This window comes from Xiphophorus maculatus, chromosome 7, assembly GCF_002775205.1.
Source record: "Xiphophorus maculatus strain JP 163 A chromosome 7, X_maculatus-5.0-male, whole genome shotgun sequence".
NCBI lineage: Eukaryota > Metazoa > Chordata > Actinopteri > Cyprinodontiformes > Poeciliidae > Xiphophorus > Xiphophorus maculatus.
Window position 1 is genome coordinate 15,460,653 of NC_036449.1, and position 24,470 is coordinate 15,485,122.

A 24,470-nucleotide genomic window follows, 5' to 3' on the forward strand; every position below is an offset into this window, starting at 1 on the left:
CATGATCCTATCTGGGCTAGCTTCTATGTTATTTGACCTTGAGCGTATAGCTGCAGTGGTGCATTCTGCTGACGATTTATTAGCTTCTGACTACAGCTGCACAAATTAAAAGTTTTTAACAAAAATAATCATCAAGAAGTCAACCATACATTCGTTTATATTAAAATATGAACACGTTTACTTCTTTTGGCCACAAAACAATTGTGAATCATTTGGTGCAATTGTAATGTATGTGTTTTCTAAATCAAATATTACATTTCTTAATGAGTTGTTTATATGTGTGCATGTAATAGTGTTTACATAAAGTAATCTAAAAAAAAACCCACATGGTTTTACTGCTGTTTCCTTGGTAACAAGCAAAACCTTGCCCTTTTAGCCTGCTGGCATTCGTGTGGACTGAACCACTCTGTGGCGGCTAACGGGGGTGCTAGCACACCCACCTTACACAATTGCTCCGCTTAACTCTTATCATAGCGTCAGAAATATCTAAAGGTAAGTGTATAATGTTGAAGTATAACCTCTGGTTAATTCTTTCAGGCTTAAAACGACAAATATACGGGTGTATTTTATTTATTTGCTGTTCGGCTCACCCCGGAAAACTACGTCATTACATTAAAATGACGGTCGTACAGTAAGCTGTCAAAAGCTTGTTGCTTAAATCTTTGCAGCGCTGCAAAGTGGTGAAGAAATTAGGTCGGACAAGCTTTAATTCTTGGTGCAGGGCAGGAATTAGACGGACTGTTGAACAGACACATTGGGGGCACTTGACATCTTGTTTTCCGCTAGTTCAGTCGCCGTTTTGTCCGTGTGTCCTCCTGGCTGCTGCTGCGTGAAATCCTTTCCTAACGATGAGGTAAGCAGATCCTCTCATTAGCGCTGACACAAGCTAATACATATTACAGTTAAGGTATCCCATCGTGTTTTATAGTGACAGTGCTGCATATAGGTTGACAGCTAAGTACAAAAAACATCGTTTTTAGGTGAGGAAAAGGATGCAAATCACTGCTTTCCTTCAACCATCAATCTGTGCTGATGACAAGGTGTGATAGAAAATAGCGTCAGGCAGATGATCGGTTCCCAAAGTTGGGCCCGGGGCCCCACTGGTGGTCGCAAATCGGCATAGGGTGTGAAGTTCAAATTCAGAAATCAAGATGTATAACTAAACTGTTTGATGAAAGCTTATTTATGATAAATTTGTTACAAGAAATTAAAATTGTTCTAAATGCATCAAAACAATGCATTGGTTGTTCAGGCAGTTTTACTCAGTATGTAAGTAAAAAACTTTGAAGTATACATTGAAATATTTATGGATGTATATGTTAGATTTACTACTCATTCCAGTTTTATCCTAGTCTGCTGTGAATTTATTATTATTACTACTACTATTCGTAGTAGCTGTAGAAGCAGGAGAAGTAGAAGTATTAGTAGCTGTAGTGTTGCTTTTGTGGTGGTTTTTAAAATGTATATCTCTGTACTTCCATTTGATTTTCAATTTTGCTGCTGTAAATTGGGAATTTCCATCTTAATGGAGAAATAAGGGAATATTCTGTTCTAAATACTACATTTGTGTACAGTATACAGATTAAAAATCAAGAAATGAAAAGTTGTCTCTTTTTTTATTGTGCAGCCACTATAACTGCAAATCCAGTGACAGGCACAGTTACTGACTCACCAATAATAACAACTACGCACCTGTTTGCTTGGATTACAAGTGTTTACTTAATCATTAGTTAGATCATAAGTCACTGCCACTGTTAATGTGGGCCTCTGGAGTTTAAAAGGTTTGGGAAAGACAGCGATAGATGATTTAACGAGGTTACAAACTATGTTGTATTTATTTAATTTTTGCTAATTTAAAAAAACTTACAAATGTAGTAGCCATATTTCTAGCCTAGGTAGAACCGTATTATATGTTTGAACTGCTTTGTGGCCTAAGAATAAAACAAAAATCATCCAAAACATGATCAAAGTTTACAGTATGCTTTGAAACAAATTAAAGTTTCAAGACTAGGATTAAAATAATCTGAGGCATTAATGTGGTTTGCTTTTCAAACGTTTATACGTACATAATACATACATATATAAGAGAGCAACACATATGAATCAGTTTCATATGATTTTGACAGTAGTCTAAAAATAAACCTATCTGAAATGAAAGCTTGCCTCTTATAGAGTTGAGTTTAGATAAAGTTGTAATTTAGATAGGCTTTAATTAAAATACAGTTTGTGACACATGCCTGGTTGCGAAGTAACTAGCTCTAAGAACATATTAGAATATTAAAAATATTCGAGCCAGCGCTTTTTTGTGCTTTCAATGAGTAAATGTGGGACTCCAGTAGTCATACTGAAGGTATAGGTGGATTAGCAGGAAGTTTCCAGTTGCGGATCTGCTGCCACGTTCCTATTGGATGGTTTCAGACTGGGAGGGTCTTTCCAGAGCCCAGCACACAGACAGGAAGGGGGTGGCTGGGAATGTTTTAGTCAGAGCCTGGCAGACAGTTTGTTTTGACTGTTTGGAAAATAAATCCAGTTTTTAGTCTGTGAGTCGGTGGGACAGGAAGGAGAGGGTAAGAGTGTTTAATTGTCATGATTGTAACAACCAAGCAGCCCAAAATATTAATCTAGCTTTCATTATCAGCTTCAGAAAGCAGTTTAGAGCTGCATGGAGTGAGAGAGGCAGTCTTTCTTTGACCCGTTTCCTGACTTGCGCCTAAAGGAATTTGCTGCTGTATGCTTTGGTTTTTCACAGACGGTTGTTAAAAAGAAAGAGGAAAAACATCAGAGGTGTGTCTTAAAGTCTGAGCACGATCTTTTCTTCTGAGGGAGAAGCCAAAGATTTAAATTCATGAATGAATTAACTACCATAATTTTCCACCTTTTTAGTCATTTATCTACTGTACAGATTTAAGATTTAACAGATTTAAGATTGGTTTCTCTTCCTCTTCCAGCGTCTGGTGTTTATGTTCCTTGTTACTATCTCTTATCTGCATAAGGCGTGGTGTACTTGGAGTCAGGATTTCTGGCCAGATGTTCATGTAATGTTACTAACAAACATGGACGAGCGCTGCATTTGACCTATAAACTTTAGTGTACAAAGAAAAGTATGTATTGCTGGAATAGATTGGCACAGTAACCAAAAGTTTGGCACACATGTACACCAACTATAGATTAGAGCTCGGAAATATTCACATACTGGTATTGATTAATTGATCCTCATGTCTCTACTCAGCTACATGGTCGAGCAGATAAACAGCTGAGGCTTTGTGCGCGTCATGCAACAAGCTAATGTTTGATGAGGAAGTGTGGCCTAAAAAAATCTGTTGTTATGTAGGTGAAATTTGCAGCTTTGTTGTTACATTACAAGTTGAGTTAGAAATGAGAATATCTGTAATCTCTCTCAAAAAATGATTAAATAATGCTGTGAGCAAGATCAAAGAGAAAAAAAATCTTACTGATGTTTAGTTGGATTTTTATAACTACTGTGGTAAACATTTTTTTAATTAGAGAGACACTTTGTGGATGCATAAATTATAGCAGAGTTTAGCATAATTTGAGCGTATTTTGTAGGTGTTTTTGTTTAGGATGGAAAATGTCAAATAAAATTAATTTGGGGCTTAGTTCTGTATGGATTCAATGTTTTAAAAAATAAAATGTTTATTAACTATTATTCCTACATACTAACATGATTTAATTATATCTAATGTATGCCTGAAAAAATGCATCTTTCAGACAGGCATCTTTCTGAAGATGTAAAATAATAATAGGTTTGTAAATAAATCTGTTATTGTTAACATTTTACTGAAAATGTCATGTAGAAAATAAATAATACCTTCTGAGTAATCAGTGGAAAAATCTTCCTTTACTTCCTGAATAGATTTTTACAAATTCCCACTGGTGTTTTGATGATTTATCTTTGATGATGATGATCATCAGTTCCATACAAAATCAACAGGGAAGTTTTTCTGAGAACAAGGGCAAGTGCCTACAGACTTATTTTCAAATATTTTTGTTAAAAATTTGAACTCCCCATTTTCCAGGTGGAGGGACCAAAGAATGAAAATGCTTTATTCTCAAGCTCAGTATCAGCATCAAGAAATGACCAGTGCTGCTTTAGGTCTTCATAAACTGGACAATATCTGATCGAATCTGGAAATCTACTCTCTAGCAGAAAATCATTAAGGAAAAGCTTCACACGTTAGTTTGATATCACTATTTGTTTATTGATCTGGAACATTTCAGTGTGAAAGGGGGAAATCTATCTTTTGCCTCATGTCAGATGGGACTAGGAGTGTCACAATCGTAAATTTGGCTGGACAATAAATTGTCCCAGAAGTCATTGCGATCATTTTCAAGTTTCATCATGGTAATGGGATAATAATGCAAGAACACATTCTCAAAGATCAATAAACTTTAAATTCTAATGAACATTTAAGACTGGAGCTGGAATATATTATATATGTCCAAAATAAATAAACAAAACAACTGAAACTACAAACAAAACAAAAAAAAAAGAAGTTTCTGTAAACAAAATTGTCATGCAAATGGAAATTATTGATCTTGTTTTAAATTTATTATATGATTATTACTAATTCATTTATTGCTTATTAAGACAAACCTAGATAAGACCAATTCTTAGTATCAATTATTCATTGAGTAACTAGTGAGCTATTTCCTTTATTTATTAAGAGAAGGAATATGAAAAATGATTTTTTAATTTCACTGTCTCTTAGTAAAACAACAGTGCAAATGAAACAAAACAACCAAATTAAAATCTTTGAAAAAGTTTTCAAAATGACCTAAAATAATTAGTTTTAAATAAACATACTGTAACTTTTACTGGAAGGCATTTTACCTTCAACTGTGTTTTTTCCCTTTCAGATCAGCAAAAGAAGTGCCTTTGAGAAGACAACCCCAGTCTGAAGTTGGTTCCCAGTCATAGCTGGCCTATGCTCTGTTTTCAAAAACCAATCTAAGAACTAGCATATGAAATCTCGACAGCAAACCGTTTGGTGCAGGTTTGCACACATTCAGCACCAAGAAGATTACTGAACTTTAGCCATAAGAAGAAGAAACGGAGAGAAGAAAATGACCTAAGAACGTTTTGCTGAAATAACATCTGGATGTGGATTCTTTAAAAAAAAAAGAAAAGAACAAAGCTGCATTTACACTTACATGTTGTAATAATTTCCAGCTTTTTTTGTGGGATTTCTTTGAACCGTGAGGTTGACATTTAACATTTACTGTGTGGTGAAACCTCTTGGACATGGCGCTAAATATGTCTTCAGTAAGAGACACCAAATGGCTGACATTGGAAGTCTGTCGCCAGTTTCAGCGGGGAAACTGTTCACGCAGTGATGAGGAATGCAAATTTGCACATCCACCCAAGAGCTGCCAGGTGGAAAATGGAAGAGTCATTGCCTGCTTTGACTCTTTGAAGGTAAGATATATGTCATTGTTTCTTTATTCTAAAGTGAACCTCACCTATAATGGAACAATTAGATTGAAAAAATGTCACAATTAACAGTTTGTTGTATTAAAATTAATGGACATAGTAAATTGTCATGTTGTTAAGTATTTATGGTCAACATTCACCTATTTGTATGGGGAATTTTACTGCCATAATTCGAGAGCACACATTATAAATAGATAGCGGCACAGGTTGCTACAATTGATGCCACACAGGCACACCCACTAGAAGAAAACAAACCCACCCAGTACAACACTTTCATTCCATTGGCTGAGAGGTTGCCAGGCGAACTTGGAACTTTTTTGTTCCAAGCGGCAGCAGAAAATGATTCGCAAGCATAGTGAGTATTTGAAAGAGAGCAGAAGTTTTTAATACAAGCATAATAAGTTTTGAGAAGAAAGACATGAAGTCCTGCTTTCAAACTGAAAATGTGTGCTCTCGAATTATGGCAGAAACATTCCCCCATATATTTGTCTCATGTTTACCTGATATGGCACAGCCACTATTTGCTAATCAATACATTATTTGACTGGATATAATGTGATTCATAGCAACTGCTTTGGTATCAAAACTCACCATTTGAAGTAAAATGAACAAATTTGTTTGCTTTAATATGGAAATGTTTTGATATTAGCAGTAACTCTAACAGTTGCTGAGTTAAATGCACCATTTACAAACTTTGATCTTAAGCAATATTTAAAGATGTTTCATACTTTATATCTGCTTTTGGTGGCTGTTTTTCCTAGTAGAATGGGATCAATTAGCCTGTTCTATTACATTAAATACAACTTAATTCACAGGTTTTTCATAACAGCAGTTAGATATGTCCACCATATTTATTGACACCTTCTAAAGTTTTGCACAGTCTTCTAATAAATGATTCTTTTAGTGCAGCACTCTGATGTGCATTCCCTCTAAAGCTTTTATTCATTTGAACTTTGTTTACTTAAGTCGGTAAAGATATCTAAGAATGTTTAATTTGTCATCTGACTTCCTGTTTGCATGGGGTATCAAACAGTCATAGAGGTCAACTCCTCTACAGTTATTCAAAATGGGAACAATAAGAGAACATTCCATTGAAGAAAGGAAGATTTATAAGTAAAAAAAAGGCAAAGGAGGTGAGGTAAGATAAAACTATTCCAGGTTTGCTGTCAGAGAACTTCAGGAAAATGAGATTATACTGATCCAATAAAAGATTCAAGCTTCTTTATCAGGGTGCTAATAAATATGTAGGGTCTTAGTTTACTGCACTGATCAAACAAATGACATTTAATAAGATAAGTAATTCTAATCTTCCTCTTAAAGTTTTAATAGCAGAAATAATCCTTTCCATTTTCAGTGTTTATTTTCCCCAGTGAAGATTTCTCAAAGTCCCTCACCGGATAAAGATGCCGACACTTCCAGACACTTAAAATCAAAACCACACTAAATTAGGACACAGTCATCTCAAATATCATGTAAAATTCCAAACAATCAAACAATTTTCCATTAAAGACAAAATACCTGCCATTTATTATATTTGGTTATATTTAAAAGAATTAATCTTTCATCCAATTGGATTAGCGCCAGTTTATCCTTGCTCCCTTTGCTTGTATGGAGCCGGTTCTGCCTTAATCCACTCTAACACGTTCAGTTGCACGTCCCGTACAGCTTGCTCCTGGGATTATTCTCATGTTGAGTCTCTGCTTGAGCTCTTCCTTTTACCTTTATGAACTGCTCCATGTGCCCTTATAGTCGAGAGGCTGAAAGCATTAACAGAAAGTATAGATCCCTTATTTTGTTATCTGAAAGGGGGAATTAATACTTAAATTATTTTAAACATATCTGTAAATGTAGCCACAAAGTTTTTTCTTTTTGTGACGTAATTTTGTCATGTACTCTTTGTGTTTAAAAGAGTTTTTGTACTTTATGTTAATTCTTCTTAATATTAGCTTTAGATAAAAAAAAATTTTGTGGAGCGGAGTCCATTGATTTTAAGTCCATAGAGCAAATTACTATAAAGGACTATCTCACTGGATACTTTACTTTGGCTTCTTTAGGTAGCAAGGTGTTCTTGCTGCTGTAAGAATACTCAAGGTATGATTTTCTTCACCACGTTAAACTTTTGAACTTGAGTTATGAACCACTGACTCCTATAGATTTACTGAGGGGAGCTGTAGCGCTTGAATTTGCACTGACCAAGTGAAGGAATGTATTATTAAGTGAAGATTTCTTTTAAGCCACTGAGTCTAAGCTTTGAAATTTGGTTTTGAGGGAAGATAAATAATATTAAACCACCACGTGTTTTCATAATAATCATCTTTGGCTACCCAGGAAGATGTTTTTACCTATACTTTTTCTAATGTTTAAGTATCTTCATCATGCTATGGCCTTATAATTTGTTAAATTCCAGGCAATTACTATTGATGCTGCACAAATGTGTCCTAACAGACCCAACTTGCTGTAAGAGGAATGTGCTCAGGCTTTGATATTTGACTCATTGGTATCTCATGACTTGTCAGAGTTGTTGATGCGCAAAACCTATCCTGTTGCTTTCATGACTTTACACTTCAGCCTTAGGAGATGCATCGAGGCATTTAAAAGGCATCTGCTTAAAACTATTATGTAAACTCAAACTGAGAAAAAAAATTGAATTTAACATTTTATATCTATATTAAAAATAACATCTCAGACAAATTTGGCTGCTCTACATTAGTGGAAAAGAAGACTGAATGTATCCAACCAAATAAACAGGCAAAGTTTAGGAAGCCTTTCTGTGTCTATTTATGTCATTAATGTTGATGTTAACATGCTCTGCCCAATTATTTTCTAATATGGTGAAATGTTAGATTTGCAGGGCATAAATTACATGTTAAAGGATCAGGCAGGTTGAACAAGAATGTACGCAAAGTGGCACATGATTGGATACTTTTGTCAAGAAAATATTGATGCAACATGTGACACAACTCAATGAAAAGTTGGAATATGAGAGTTTCTGGGACCTACAACATTTTTCTTTGGATCAGAAATATTTCTGAAACTTACCACTGAGATAGTAGTTGTGAAATATTTAAAACATTCAGTTTTTGTCCTTAAATAAAGCTGCTCTACAATTTTATTAGTCATATTGCTATAATGCCTGACATGATGTAGTGCTTAGTTATGAAACAGTTATAATTGAAGCATATTTTTATACCATTAAGTAAAATGGGTGATGCTTTTATACGAGTGTATTTTAAATGTGTTGTTTCTTTTGTCAAAGATCAATAGTTGTATTCATAACAAGATGAATTCAAATAGAAGTTTGACAGCTTCTGTGTTTATTTTTAATTTCTTTCTGGGTTTTCTCACAATGTAGGGCAGATGCTCAAGAGAAAACTGCAAGTATCTCCATCCTCCTTCTCATCTGAAAACCCAGTTGGAGATAAATGGGCGCAACAACCTTATCCAGCAGAAGACAGCTGCTGCTGTGCTTGCTCAGCAGATGCAGCTGATGATCCCTGGACCAAGTCTGCAGCCTATGGTGAGATCCTTAGAATGACTCAGCAACAACTTACTTTTATTTCGTGACTAAAATGTAACACAGGTCCTCTCTCCTCGTTGTCAACATCTTCTGCTCCACAGGGACTTGGCACTAATACCAGTCTTGGTTATGGGTCATATATCACCCCTTTGAACCATGGAATGAGTCTCATTCCCTCAGACATCCTCTCCAGCACCCCAGTTCTTGTCCCTGGCAGCTCAGCTGTCACGGTCCAGTGTTCCTCCTCCTCCTCTTCCTCATCTTCTTCTTCTCCATCACAGAAGCTGCCGCGTGCAGACAAATTAGAGGTATTAAAAGCTCCAGGAAGTTTAATTTAACATAAAAACACATTAATACTTCTGGGGCTCATAATGGGCTGCAGCTAAACTCCTTTCTCTGTCTTAATAACTTCTTTCAGGTGTGCCGGGAGTTTCAGCGGGGTAACTGCTCGAGAGGGGAGACAGATTGCCGCTTTGCTCATCCCACTGACAGCCCAATGATTGACACCACTGATAATACAGTCACTGTTTGCATGGACTACATCAAGAGCCGCTGCTCCAGGGAGAAGTGCAAGTATTTTCACCCGCCTGCACACTTGCAGGCCAAAATCAAATCCAGTCAACAACAAGTCAGTCAGACCGGGGTGGCAGGCCAGGCCACAGCTGCAGCCATGGTAAGACAGAGCCTTATGCTCCTTGTGACTCTTAAGTAATTAAGTTCATCAGTCGCCTCCACACTGTGACAGAATATAGGCTGTGTCTCAGCCAGCGAGATCTGGTAGTTCAAGCAGAGAAAATCTGAATTGAAAATCTTTTTGCAATTGATATATGAATCTCCTGCTGCATAGTGCTATAAAACATGACCGTTATATACTGCATTATTGTTAACATCTTCCAATATGCCATCAGACAGCCTCACTTGCACAATTTACACAGTATGCTCTACTATATTCTGTTAACTGAGAAATACAGTATGTTCACATATAAAACAAGACAAAAAGGAATTTGTTGCATATGCTTAAATAATAGAACAGCCAATATTTATATATAACACAAATCAAATGTAATCAAAAAAGCTTTGAAAAACCTAAAATATGTCAGTATTCTCTATAGAGATAATGATAAGCATATGCACATCACAGAAGTCAAAAGTACTCTTTGTTATGTTCATATGGGACCAGTTAGGTCAAATTGTTTACACGGTTTAAATTTTGTTCTCAGTAGATGTTTGTTGAATGCTGATCTGTAGCATCTGCAAAAGTATTCACTGCTAAAAAAATAAATTAAAATATAACATCTTGCATGTTACTAAAATTAGTCTGTTTATAAAACATCAAAAATATTCAACATACTTGAATAGAAAAATTGAATTTTGACTGAAATCATTGTTTTGTGTTTCTGCAGGTGTATCTTATTGGTAGAATTGATGAAAATATGCAGCGCCTTTCAAAAGCAATAACACTCATTAAACTTTTTCACATTTTAGCCTGTTATCTTCTAACTTCAAAGTATTTTATAATTTTTATGTGATAGGCCAACCAAATGTGTAATAAAATTATAAACTGGAAATAAAAGGATAGATTTTCAGAAAATCCATTTGCATTTTTATCTATAGTAAGGATTTACTGTCCTTAAAATGTGGACTTTGTTGCCATTTCATTATGTCAACCTTTCTTGATCTCTCTTTGAATTTCTTCTATTCCCCATAAGCCATAGAAAGTTTTAATATTTTTTCATGAGCTACAAAAACATCAAGTTGTAAAGAAACCTTATAGTGAAGGAATTATTGTTTCTGTCATACAAAAGAAAACTGTGTTTTCTCTTTACATTGGTGAATAAGAAAAATCACATAGCAGCATTTCCTAGGCCTAAAGAAGAATCACTTTTGTTGCAGAAGATACCGTGGAACCATGATTGGGTATAATAACAGCTTTCTAGTATAATAACAGCTACTTTGTTTTCCATTGCAATGCTAAATTTAGAGCATGTGTATTTCTTCAAAGCCATCCGGAAAGGCTTAGTCAGTACAGTCATGTAGTGTACGGTGGATCCTAACAGTAAACACACTTCTCCTAAATCCCAGTTTTTTATGTAAGCAACCTGTCTAAACTTTTTACTTGATTTTTCTTAAAGGTAAAAAACTATTTGCACAAACTTCAGCAAAAATGCACATTTTGGTTGATTTTTTTATTATTCACTCTTTCTGAGTTCAGATCTGCCTCATAAAAGTGAGTCAGACTATCCAGGAATGTGGTATTTTTCTAACATTTCTAATTTGCATTTTTGTAATCTAAAGCTAAACTTACAAAGAATCAAAAGGGTCTATTTGCATGAACGTATTAGTCAGGAGAAGAGTGCAGATGATTCCAAGATAATATATGACATATACAAGAGTTTGTGTAGTTTTTCAAAGCAATGAGACACTAAAGAGCTGTCTTGTTTTGGTCCAGTGTCATCATTATGCATATATTTGCTATATTTTTTAATAGACTTCATTTTTTACTCTCAAAAGCATTTGTATTCTTTTATGTAATAGATATGTAAAGGAGGCATCCATCATTCCACCCAAAACCTTGCAGTAAATGCAGTAAATGGAGCTCCACTCTGTGTTTTATGACGCTGGATGCATGTTTCATCTGTGATTTGTGGCACTTCTTTGGGCTGGCTCTCATAAAACCAAGTCATCTTTCATTTAACAGTAACATTTTCAGTGCCTGCTGTGTTTTTCATTTATTTCCCTCTTTCAGAGCCATATGATTGGCATAATAAAACTTTGCTATTTGTGCAAAGCTCCACTAATTTTACTACATTTTGATTATATTAACCTCCCTTGAGCTCATCTAGTGAAATCTATCAAGTGCATTTTGAGGGTATATGTATTTACACATAATCATAGTAAATCTTTGCTAAATCTACTTATTAAACTAATTGACTTAGTGTTTTTTAATCATTTAATTACCCTAGAATATGTTTTTGTTACTGTGCATGAATATTTATGTGGTATACTGCATTCAGATTATTTTGTTTTTGTTTCCCCCCTCCTCTCACCTTCCCACAATGCTGTCCTCCATGATGCACCTCTTCTTGCTGTTACCTGTATGTTAATGCGCTTGAACCCCATTGGCCCACTGCCATCATGTGCTCGCTGCCTGCTATTAAAAGACTCAGTCGACCGCCAAAGCAATGAAGCGACCCCTCGAGGCAGCTGTAGACCTGGTACTTTTCACCTTTTGCTTTGCATGTAGCTGTTGTGTCATTGAAAAAAACTTTTTTTATTTTTCTCATTTGTGATTTGCAGCTTCTTCATGTAGCATCTTATCTGTGCACAGCCACCATCAGTAAATGCTTAAACTACCAAATTTGTTCTTTGTTTTTGTTAATATTTTGTCCTCATCTTAACTTGAGGCTTCAACTGTGGTTGTTTTTCCCCATCTTTTATTATTGTTTTAAATATAAATATGAACTCTTTAGCAATTTAAGAACAGGCATTATAGTTGAACACAATGAGAGAGGATTTATAAGGCTTCACGTGTCTTTCTGTCCCTTTTCAGGCCTTCCCACCCAGCATCCTGCAGCCCCTACCAAAGAGACCAGCCCTTGAGAAGAGCAGCTGGGCCAGCACTCTCCTTTCACCCAGTTTATTGCACTACCAGCAGGCTCTGGCTAATTCACAGTTACAGCAGGCTACAGCAGCATTTTATCCTGCAGGTGAGCTTTTTATCAGAAATGTTAATACAACTTTTATTAACGTGCTTTATATGCAGTGCCTTGCAAATTTCATATGTTAAATCTTTTCACAGTTTGGAACAACACAATCTTTAAAGTGTATTATTTTGATTTTATGTGACAAATCAACACATTAGTGTGTCACAAGCATGGTATGAGTTTTATTCCAGCTCAGTCAGATTGGATAGGAGCATTTTTCCACAGATATTCAGATAGTTCAGAAGGTCTGCGCTTTGGTTTGGCTAGGACATGAATTTGATCTAAACCATCCTACTTGTAAGTCTAACTAAATATCTGACCAGCTTTACATCCTAATTAAATAAGAGGATCCCCAAACCTTGATTGTGTTTACTGGGATTGGTGTGCTCACAGCGATGTGTATTGCTTGTTTTCTGCCTTTTGGTTCATATTCCAATTGAGCCAAAACAAATATCAATATTTGTCTGATATAGCTAAATCAGATTCTTCCACTGTCCCCTGCCCATGCCACTTCTTTATAAAGGACAGATTTTGATTTCTCTCTGTAGATTTTTACACCCGAGCTGTGAATCTCTGCAGCTCCTTCAGAATTGCCATGAGCCTCTTGATTGCTTCTATGAAAAATCCTCTCTCTTCTTGCCAGTCATTTTTAGTGGACCAGCATGTCTTGCTAGGTTTGCATTAGGACTGCACAATAGTATGAAAGCAAGAAATTGCCATTTTTATTTAAATATTTAACTAATATTATTTTTTACAACTAAAATATAAGTCATTAATATCAGCACAAGATTTAGGCATCAAGGGCTTTGAAAGTTTTTATCGGATCATATGTAATCTTGGCTTTCAGAATATAAATACATATAATAGTACAGCAAATTTTCATTCAACATATCCTTTGCAATGGCAATGCTGCTCAAATTAAACCTGTAATGACACCTGTGATTCAATATATTTGGTGTCATGCAATATTAATTTTTCATGATGGACTGAACAGAGAGCTGTGAGATGCTTAAAGCTTGGGCTCTTGTTTTGAAACGTAACCTTGCTTGTACTTTTCCATAACTTAATCTGTTTAGCTAATCTTTGATCTTCAAGATGCTGTTTGACTATTATACACCAGGCAAACCTGTAAAGCCTTCATTCTGTATTTTTTTTATTGAGATTAAATTATATAGAAAGTCTGTTTATTAATTTAACTCTTGAAATTGATCAAAGTCACATCCGACTGATTTAATTTTAATTTTTGAAACAGTTGACTGCTCTGGATTGCTTGCTACACCTTGATTTTATTTTTTTAATGAATAATTTGCAACACCTCATATTATTTTTTCTTCTACACCACAATTATGTGCTGCTAGTGTTGCTCACATAAAATCCCAGGTCAATACAGTGACGATTGAAGGCATTGTGTATCTCATTTCTGAACTTCAGTGATTCCATGTCAAAAACACTTTATGTGGTCTTTCAAACCTAAGAATGCATCTGCAGGCCATATTGGGAATAAAGGGGTGTAATATATCAAGGTTTTCCAAAATGATTAAGTTTTTAATTTTAATTTTTTTTTTATTTGTCAAATTAAAAAAACGAATCATGAGTTTTATTAGCATGTGCTATTATTTCAATAGGCCTTTTTCTGAGCAAAAGATTTAACTTTAGACACTTTATTTTTATTTTATGTCATATAATAAAGTACCAAGTGCAACTTTCCAATAAAATCACTTTAAAGTTCGCTTTGGTAGCCCCAGGTTATAGAAACAAAGATTTTTATTAACAAAAATCAATACTTCGATGAAGTAGCAAAACCAGTAGCCTTTGCTATATGGAAGAGAAAATGGCAAGAGGCAGGGCCAAGTGAATAAGCTGTCATTTTTCTATTAAATCCAAAAAATATTGACTAAAGTTGTTGCTGCAGCAGCCTGTCATCTATGTTATAAGTTACATGTGCAGGATGTCAGAAGGGATTGTTGTTTTGTGTTTCACCTTCTCAATCTCTGCAACTCTTTTTCCAAAAGAGGAAAAAAGACTCTTGTTTTCCATAATGTTTGATTTCTTTTTTCCATTGAACATTAAAAATTAATTACTCTAAGGTATTTATTTTAATATGAAACCCAGTGATAAAAATATGGGGAACATTGTCTTTCAGCTGTAAGTATTTAAACACCAGGACATAAAAATATTACATTTCATGTGATATTAACTGAGTAAACATCCAAAGTCAGTTTGTAAAAAAACTAAATGTACTCAAACAGACATCAGGATGGCATTAGCAGTGCAGTCTATCCAATAACGTAATCCAATGCTGTTTAAAAGTAGATATTTAGTAGTTTGTTCCCTTGGATTATGTAGAGTATGTGTTAGTGCAATGCCAAGGAGAAATGCCATTAACGGTGATCTCAGAGAATCAAATGGTGCCGCCCCTCCATCTGGAAAGGTAATAAGCATTCATCACAGGTGGCTATCATCCCAGTAGATTATGTTTCATTAGGTTTACCCCAATGTCAAACTGTGCAGTCCCCATTGAAAGTGTATTAAAACCAAGAAATGTGGGCGTGCCGTGGTGGCGTAGGGGATAGCGCGACCCATGTTTGGAGGCCTTAAGTCCTCGACGCGGCCGTTCGACTCCCGGACCCGGCGACATTATTCCCCCCTCTTCTTCCCCCTTTCCTGTCAGCCTACTTTCATATAAGGGACAGAGCCCACAAAAGACCTCCTGGAGGGGAGAAAAAAAAACAAGAAATGTGCATCTCAGCCATGCCTTTTGATTAGTTCAGAACAAAGTATACAACATAGCAGTCTGGGCTTGCAATATTACTTCAAAAACAGACCAAAAGACCATTAAGTGGTTAAAAAAAGGACCTGGACTTATGAAAAGCTGGTAAATAAATATATAGTTTAGCTAAGAAAGGTGACAAAAACCCACTCTGAGTCTTTTTTAGTGGTTTCGTATTGGTCTTAAGGGTTTTTTCTATTAAAGTCTTTTTACAAACATCCATATATTCTGGGATGTTTAATGGAAATCTAGAGTAAATTATAGTAGGTCTGCAATATAGTAATTTTTTCTGTTATTAAGGAACAGTACCATCATCAAAGTCATCAAAGTTTGTTTTATTGCTGTGAGGACATGATGACTCTTGTTTGCTTTTGGAGCCAACAGCAGAATATTTGGCATTTTTAGCTGGCAGCCAAGAGGTTTTAGTTAAAACTAATATGCAGGGTTCACCAAATCGCTATAAAAGGAAAATATGAAGCACCTAAAAATGTTTGTATTTCTGTGTTACTTTGATATTTTTCATATGAATGGTTCTGACTACAACAATGGAAATATTATTAGTACCTGATCCGGATATATTAACAATTACTGGTGCAAACCATCCTGTTTGGTTTTACTTAGTTTGAACATGGTGATCAGAAATCTATATGCTCAATTGAACACAATGATAAGGACATGAATGATCAGACTTTTCTCATTATGTTGCTAATTATTGCTAACAACTCAAACCAATAGCATGGCTTCTGTGGATTCAAACCGTAAAAGAGCATTTTCAGATATGGTCATTAGGCAATATGACTGGTTTAATGTGATACTAATAAAAGTAAAACTGTTCATTTCTGTAACTTTAACTTGATGCTCTCATCCCTCACATTGGATATTGAACTGTTGGCTGAGATTCAAGAAACCCAGATCTAAGAACTTGTTCAAAACACGTCTCATGTAACATAATATACAAGTAAACACATTTTGTTTGGTGACATGGAAAACTGAGCTGCAGAGGGATGCTACTTAAATAAATATGCATACAGAAGATTTTAAGCTAAGGAAGCTTGAAATATATTGGAAATGTTGGAAATGAGATCACCAAAAATGTATTTGGATGTTTTATTTACAGCATGACAAATAAAACACATAAATACATAAACTGTATTTCCTATGCTTTCTTGTTCACTAAACTATGCCAGTGTAAACTGATGTTAATGTGTTGGTCAAACTAAGTTTGTTATTCCCATTTTGTAATCACACAGGTTCTGTCTTGTGCATGACTCCTGCTAACAACATTGGTATGTTATTTCATCTTCTTCAAACTGTGTTTTCCAGTCAACAGATAGCCTAAAGATTAAATAATTTGTTTACAGCACCAGAAAACCAAAATGTCATTGTGTATTGAAATACAAGTTCTTGTGGCACATTTTTGTGCTTTTCTGAAGATAAAACGTTGTGTATAAAATTTCCTCTTTTATTCCAAATGGTTATTTCTGAAACTCCATCACTGTTTGTAGGTTTTCTATGCTCTACTGGGAAGAATTAGGAAATTTGTTCAGCATTCCTGACATTTAAAAGTTTTAAATTCTTAAGTCTTTTTATATAAATAAATATCTGTGCACTTGTGGTATTTGTCAATTTCTGAGCAAATTTCCTAATTAGATTTCTTATTAGCGCTCCTTTTATGTTTTCCCTTGCTGTCTTGCTTTGCCGTGTGATCACATGCCATCTGCTGGTCTAACCCAATGATGGCTTGCTGCTACTGTCATTGTATATTTGCTTGGCCAGAGAACGAGAAACATTGCTATGGTTACCATAACGCTCCACCTCCCTTTTCATTGCTTCCATGGTTCCCCTCCTGAAAAAGTCCCCATGATGTACAGTGCTACGCCTGCTACTGTCTCTGCAGCAGCCACTCCTGCCACAAGTGTCCCCTACGCAGCAACAGCACCAGCCAATCAGGTTTGCTCCTTTTTAAAGCTTTCTGTGGTAAATCCTTGAGCTCTGTATCAGTGCTTCATCTTTAAATCAGGGGAGTTGCTTCATCAGCATTGGGATGCCATGCTTGCTTTACAGCCAGAAAGCTTTGTATACCTGTAGACCTTCAGCAGAACTGCTAGGCTGCATTTCATTCCTTTCCCTTACTATAGACAACACCTCTTAAGAAATCTTAACAGTGTTGTATTTATTTTTTATTGCATGTTTTGTGCTTTGTTCATTGTTGTCTTTTTACGACTTAAACAGTAGCAACAGATTATATTAAGAAGTAAATGTTCTGTTTGAGAGCATGATGTGTTTATTACATTTTGACTGAGATTTATTTATGACTCCTGCAGTAACTTTGAAGCCAAAAAGAACAACAGTATTTTAGTCCTTCTTTTTACTCAAAATCTTATATTTAATGTGCAGTTAGAGACAGAAATTTACACACACTCATCAACAGCATTGATGTCGTATTATATTTTTAGTTTTAATGACACATTTTAACAGTTATTTGTTTTCGGTGGACAGACACAACATAAAACACATTATTATTCAAAAATAAGATATTAGAGCACAAGTAGGACTTTATTTTTCTCTGACCAACGAAAGTTGTATTGTACATCCTACAAACAGGGTCCATATACATACACCCACACTGACCCATAGTCTATACATGTTCAAAATGACCATTCAAAACTAGTTTGGATCATCATTGTGTTTCACCTGTCAACAGTATAAAATCTTTTAAACTGGTGTCCTAGTCAATATATTTTACTTCTATTTATTTCTCCCAACTTTTTTCAACCTCAATAAATTTGTGGAATAAATACAGTGAAAATAATTTCCTTTAAGTTTGTGCTGCAGATTAAAGCAAACAGCTCTTTGAAACAGGCTTTTCTTTACTTTGGTTCAGGGTACAGTTGTAAAATGCAGGACTCTGTTTTTTTTTGTTAAATATAGCAAACTGTATCACATGGATGTTGAGGAACATTTAAAAAGTGTTTTGCTGCTAAAAAAAAAACATATTTAAAAACCTGTTGTGTGAAACTATTCTTCTGCTTTTGAAACAGATCATCCTCAAGTAACCATCAGAAACAGACGTCAGTGCCACGTCGCAGCAGTTAAAGGTCCTTTACAACCTCAGTACAAACAGTCTACTAGCATCACACACAGCATACAACAACCTGCATGTTAATAATGTTGCTACTGAAATTAGGGTTACTTTACATTATAGAAGCTTTGCTGTAAGTGCACGCTTTTGCGCCTGTGTTAAATGCATTTTCAATAATTTGCGTGATGCGTTGCCCCCCTTTGCCGGTTCTGTTGAAGTCAAGGATGAAAGTATTTTGTCTCATTATACACATTGTACAGTAACCTGGTCTGTTGAAAAGGCATTTCTGAACAATTGCAAATAGAAAAGTCACAAACAGCAGACAAAACAGTATAAATACAATATAAAAATCTTCTTTTGAACTAATCTCAACACTTGTAAGCCATTTAAGTATGTAGATATTTATGGTTGAAAACATTGAGTTTGGTCACAGAAATTTCAGGTTGGTCCTATATTGCAGATTGTTTTTATCTTCTTGAATGTGCTATTTAATTAAAGTTTTTTTTTTAATGACAATTTCATAGTGCCAGATTTAAATATATTTAACAAACCAGTGGAAAGCACTTATTCTAACTTTTAACCTCATGTTGTGTAAAATGATAACTGGCTTATGGACATCCCTTTAAAAATGCTCAGAGAGATCCCCAGAGAACTGGATCAGTGCTCCACCTTCTGGTGTGCCTTTGCATTGCATAGACAGGCTCTATGCTGAGAGGAAATGCTGTATAATTCATCTGATGTCAAATAGCAGACCCACTCATAAAAAGTTATGTCCTTTTAACAATATAAACTTCATATTACAAGTCAGATGATTAGAAGATATGGTTTAAACTATAGGAAGAGCGGCTACAGACATGAAAGATTGCTAGGAATACAACTGCTAATATTTAAACTAAAATTGTTGTGTGAACATTGTCAGAACTGTTTTGTTTGAATGTTATAAGTGCCTAAACAATCGTAGGTAGAAATGCAAAACACAGTCCTTATTTTCACAAAGTATAGAAGTTACTTTCTCTGAACTTAGATTTTATTTTGAGTGCCTGGAACTTTCCTGAATCTTATTAGTTACTTTCTCAAACTTACTGAGTTCCTACAGAAAAGGAGCAGCATTTTGAAGTGACTTGTAACTTCTTTTGTACTTACTATGTTTTAAATCAGTCCAAGTACCTTGCAGGTACCCAGATACAACCCATCTCATAATATACCCTGTCTCATGAAAATATTCAGTATGTTCCAGGAAAGTACCTAGCAAGTTTTGTGTAGGTTCCTGAAAAGAGAACTTGGTAAGTTCTAGGAAAGTTCCACAGGGTACCTGGTAAAATCCAGAAAGGTTCCACGAAAGTTCCAGGAAAATACCTGGTAGGACCTGGAAAAGTTCCAGGAAAGTGTCAAGTTTTAGGAAAGGATGACCTTTACGTTCCTGAAAAGTAACCTCTAAATCCAGTGAAGTGCAGGCTGTATTTTATAGTGCTACTGAATTGTACATGCAATGACATCTGAGAATACTTCAACGGTTTTTTGTGAAAATCACTTCAGTAATCTACTAATTAAGTCACTGATGTTTGAGATAGATTTCCATGCGTAGTTTGCAGTGCAATGTCAGTGCTTTAGTATTTTCTCGAAATTCAGATAAGGTTTTGTCCTTGAATAAATTTCTCACCGATGTTCAAACAGGTGTGTACTGTGCATAGGGCCTAATATCCAGGTTTAAAATTATATTGTTAAAAACTATGTTAAAATACTTTTTGGTTTGATAGAATTTCAGAAGTAAAAATTGTTTTGGTGAAATGTATTTGTGTGGTTAAACCATCACAGCAGCCAGACTGACATTTGTTTCTTTTAAGAGAATCATTTCTCTCTTGTATATTTGTATTTTCTATTCCATCTTTTAGTTCTGGTTCTTACAAACTTTTGACGATTCTGCATTTGTTCACCATCCTTGAATCATTTTACACTTCATTAGTTAATACTAAAATAATTACATATGGATATTTTGCTAGCTTAGGACACTTAAAATGTATTCTATTATATTTTATGATGAATGTAATTTATTAAACTGACTTTTAATCTGTTCAGTTCCTTTACACACCTTGACTTGTAGTTTTAGCCTATTAAAATAAAAGAATCGGGATAAAGAAGAAACTGAAAACATTCAGTCCTTGTCACTGCCTTGTTACCTGTAAGAGACAATGAATGTCTGTATAAACAAGGCTGTTAAGTTGCTTATGTGCAGAAGTGCATTGTACCACTTGTACAAAGATCTGAAACTAAAACAGCTTGTGATTTAATGATACTATTCAGATTGTTTGCATAGCACTTTCTTTTTAAATGTTACAAAGTGCTTCACTGAGTTTTTATTTTCTTGAAATAAAAACTCAGTTTTTATTTCAAAAAACTGAGTTTTGTTCAGAAAGATCTTCACAAGATTAGAATAATAAAATGTGTAATAAAGAAATTAAGATATTTTATTGGATGTCAGGAATTAAAGCAATTGAAAACTTTGCAAAATTATGCACATCCCTTGAAATTTTTTAATTTTCTTTTACTTTAAAGCCACAAACTTTAGTATTTTATAGGTATTTATTTAATAAACAAAGACAAAGTGAGCACAAAAGGATACATGATTTTGATTTGTTTTAACATAAGATCAAAAACATATGGAAAGCAGTTGTTTTTAAGCTCTGATACGCCTAAAGAAAACGTAACAGTAACAATTAGGCCTCATAAGTTTCATATTTTTGGCTGTAACAATCTGCAAAGACCTCAGTGGGAGAATCTTGACAACACAATTGCTAATGTTTCACTTTTCAAATCTGGCCTTCATGGAAGAGTGCCGAAAAGTGGAAAGACATAAAAAGTACAGCTTGAAGTTTGTTACAAGGCAAGTATGGCACATAGCTAAAATGTGGAAGAATGCACTTTGGTCAGATGAGAAAAAAAATTAACCATTCGACTTATGTCCAAAGTTGTATGTGTGGCAGAAAACCGGAGTCCTCCATGAAATACTTCAAGCCATACTGTGACACCTTTTGGTTGTCTATAGGCTAAAAAGACCAGAAGCATGTTTGGGGCTGCAGTCCACTCAATACTAATACACCCCTGGGATACAGCAGAAAATTGTCACAGCTCGGTATCGGCTGACATATGTAGGAGTGAGCCAGCTTTCTGACTCAAAGGGTGATGTAGCAATTTACTGCAATCGTGCATCACTTCACTCACATCATTTCTTGGTATTAACACACCCTGGAGGGTTTGTGCTGGAGAGGGGATAGATCACTGGCTGTCAGTCAAGGGTAGATTCTTCAGTACCATTTATGCATGAAAAAGGACAAAACTGGTAATGTATTCAAATGCTTAGAACGGAATATGTCGGACAATCATTTTCCTCTTGTTTTTCAAAAGCTATGTTCTTAACTTGATTTGTGATTTAAGAACAGTGGTTTACTGTGGTTTACAAAATAATTTTTTGTGAGAAAGGATTCTAACTTACCATATTGCCCTGAACATACAGTTCAGGGCAATACTGCTTGTGAAACATTGTCATGGCAGCATTAACCAGGGAGGATGCTTGTCTGAGTTCAAATGAAGATGCAATGAACTAAATAGAGGGTAATCCTGGAAGAAACGCTGTTGGATGCTGGAAAGGGTTTGAGATTAAAGTTGAGTTCACGTTCTAGCAGGATGTAGTAGCTTTCAACATACAGCCAGAGCTACAGCCAAGTGATTATCGCAAGACTCATGTGTCCCAGTCAAAGTCCAGACTTAAATCTACTTGAAAATCTGCAGCACTTCACAATTATGCCCTACTTTGTCTTTGTCTCTTACATAAAATCCATTAAAATACTATAAAGTTTGTACTGGTAATGCAACAAAGGTAAATACTATTGGAAGGAACTGTATGTAAATTTATTTGCAGAACTAAACAATTTACAGTGGAACAAAACACTAAAACGTTTTGCATACGTAGCCAAATTAGCCATCTCAAGACCTTACTAGTGTCTTTAAAAGTAAAAATAAAATATACCCATCCCTTTTAATTGAGAATCTCAAATCTTATATAAAGTCCCTGATGTCTCTAATGCTAGTTGTGAATGCATTTCTTACACACTGCTCTATTTAATGCTGAAACATTAATACTTCAGCAGCTGTATTCAGTTTTAAAGTATGATTGCTTTAAACTTCAGTTTGTCACTAGCTGTGGATATGAGATTTTTTTATTTTTATTTAGCTTTCAACTGTAAAGCATATTTCTGAATATTTGTGTTACTTTTACGGACTAAGAGCTTAGTAGGAGGAGCATGAGGCCGTTTTAGAGTTGGATATTTAAGACATGAGGATTTGGACATTAAGAATGTTCAGTCTTACTGAAAGAAACATCTCTCTTCAGCACTTTGGCAACTGTCAAATGACTAAGATGATTTCTTTGTGATATTTGCCTTATCTTTGATCTATCCTGAGTTTGTATTTGTTCTGAAACTATTGCATTGTTCAGTGAAAATAAAGTTGACAGATGTTTTTGTTAATATTCAATAAGTTTAGAGTTGTGGTTGCAGATTGTATGACGAACCCAAATGACATGCTGACATGCCTGACGTTTATTTGATTGATCAGCCTGGCAATGTGTATGATTCATTTAAAGAGTTAGCCATCTCTTAAAGCAGCCATTCTGCTGAAATCAGGTTGCATCCTGGTGGGAGCTGTTTGTGCATAATAATACATTTCATGTGGACAGTTTTGTTCATGTAAATTCAAAATTGTGTAAAATTTGAGATATTGCAAATAAAGTAATGTCATATACATGCAATGGTGTAACATCTGTTTTTTATATCTGTATTTTAATATTACTGGCCCTATATCAGACCAAAGAAATCCGGATTATCATCAGAATTTAGTTTGTACGCCAAGATTATCTGCTAAGTAAGTAATTGGCATACAGACAAAATGTACGTATCCCAAAAAAAAAGCTTCCAGGTGCAAATGCCTCTAGAAATGTCACTTAAGGCAACTGATCAGCACTTTTGAGAACATCATTTTTCTTTCTTCTTTTTCCCTCTTTAATGATGTGTTTTCCTACTTCTAAGATGTTTTATTGTACTCTGCATAGCTGCAACAAAACAATCGAGCCAATTGTGAGAAATCTGCATGGTCCTCAGGAAAATCCGGCAACTAAAAAAATTCTTGTGGAGTTTTTGAGAAGAACCAGAGCAGACTATAAAATCCAGATCTTTAACAATCACTTTCATAAGTGTGTTCCATTGAGATACTTTTCAGTTCACCGACAATGTTTATCTGATTAATTTAATTCTTGTGCCTTTAGGGGAGCAATTGACCCAAATACACACAATAAGAAATGGCTTCTTTTTTCCTTCTGTGTGCTTTTTTAACATGTCCTATGTTGGGAACAAAAATCAAAATCAATACTTATTTACCATATTTATGTTTACTGTAGATTTACTCGGTGAAACTATTTACACTCAGATGTTGTAGGGAGGCTTCAGAAAGAATCCATTAAAGAGCTTATGAAATATTTCTTATAGTTAAATCCAAAATGATTCTCCTGCCTCTGACAAATGCACACTAAAGTAAACTTTTAATTATCTGATAAATAATCTGTGGAGGGAGTTTAAAATTAAAGTGATGGGAAGGAATCTTTCTAACCTTGGTATTGTCCAAATACTTTAAAACATGTAAAAAGCAAATTTTTCAACAGGTTATTTGGAAGGTTATAAATCATTTTTGGGATACCATCTTCTTAAATAGAATGTAAAAAAGAATAGATTTACAAAAAATTTTATGTTTGGTTATCGTTTAAAAGATACCTGTCTCATTTATCAGAATCAAACTTCTTGGCTGAGTGGAAATTAATTTCAATCTAAATCTGCCAAAGGTATGAATAATGTTGAGATTAAAAACAGTAATAATTCATGTTTTCAAATATCTAGGTA

At 34.9% G+C, this 24,470-nt stretch overlaps 1 protein-coding gene across 7 annotated transcripts; it reads left to right on the forward strand.

Moving 5' to 3' along the window:
- Positions 1 to 625: 625 nt before the first annotated feature.
- On the forward strand, positions 626 to 23,329 carry LOC102231839 (muscleblind-like protein 2a). 7 transcript variants are annotated; one of them, XM_023337008.1, is made up of 10 exons: positions 626 to 853; positions 4,879 to 5,437; positions 8,805 to 8,969; positions 9,071 to 9,277; positions 9,388 to 9,642; positions 12,131 to 12,184; positions 12,520 to 12,676; positions 16,694 to 16,729; positions 17,299 to 17,393; positions 18,485 to 18,584. In XM_023337008.1, the coding sequence occupies exons 2-10, from the start codon at positions 5,264 to 5,266 to the stop codon at positions 18,497 to 18,499; spliced, it is 1,158 nt and encodes a 385-aa protein (XP_023192776.1). In that variant the 5' UTR covers positions 626 to 853; positions 4,879 to 5,263; the 3' UTR covers positions 18,500 to 18,584. The 7 variants fall into 7 exon arrangements, with proteins under 7 accessions (XP_023192776.1, XP_023192773.1, XP_023192777.1 ...); XM_023337005.1 differs by lacking the exon at positions 17,299 to 17,393 and having other exon boundaries at positions 18,485 to 23,329; XM_023337009.1 differs by lacking the exon at positions 16,694 to 16,729.
- The last annotated feature ends 1,141 nt before the right edge of the window (positions 23,330 to 24,470 follow it).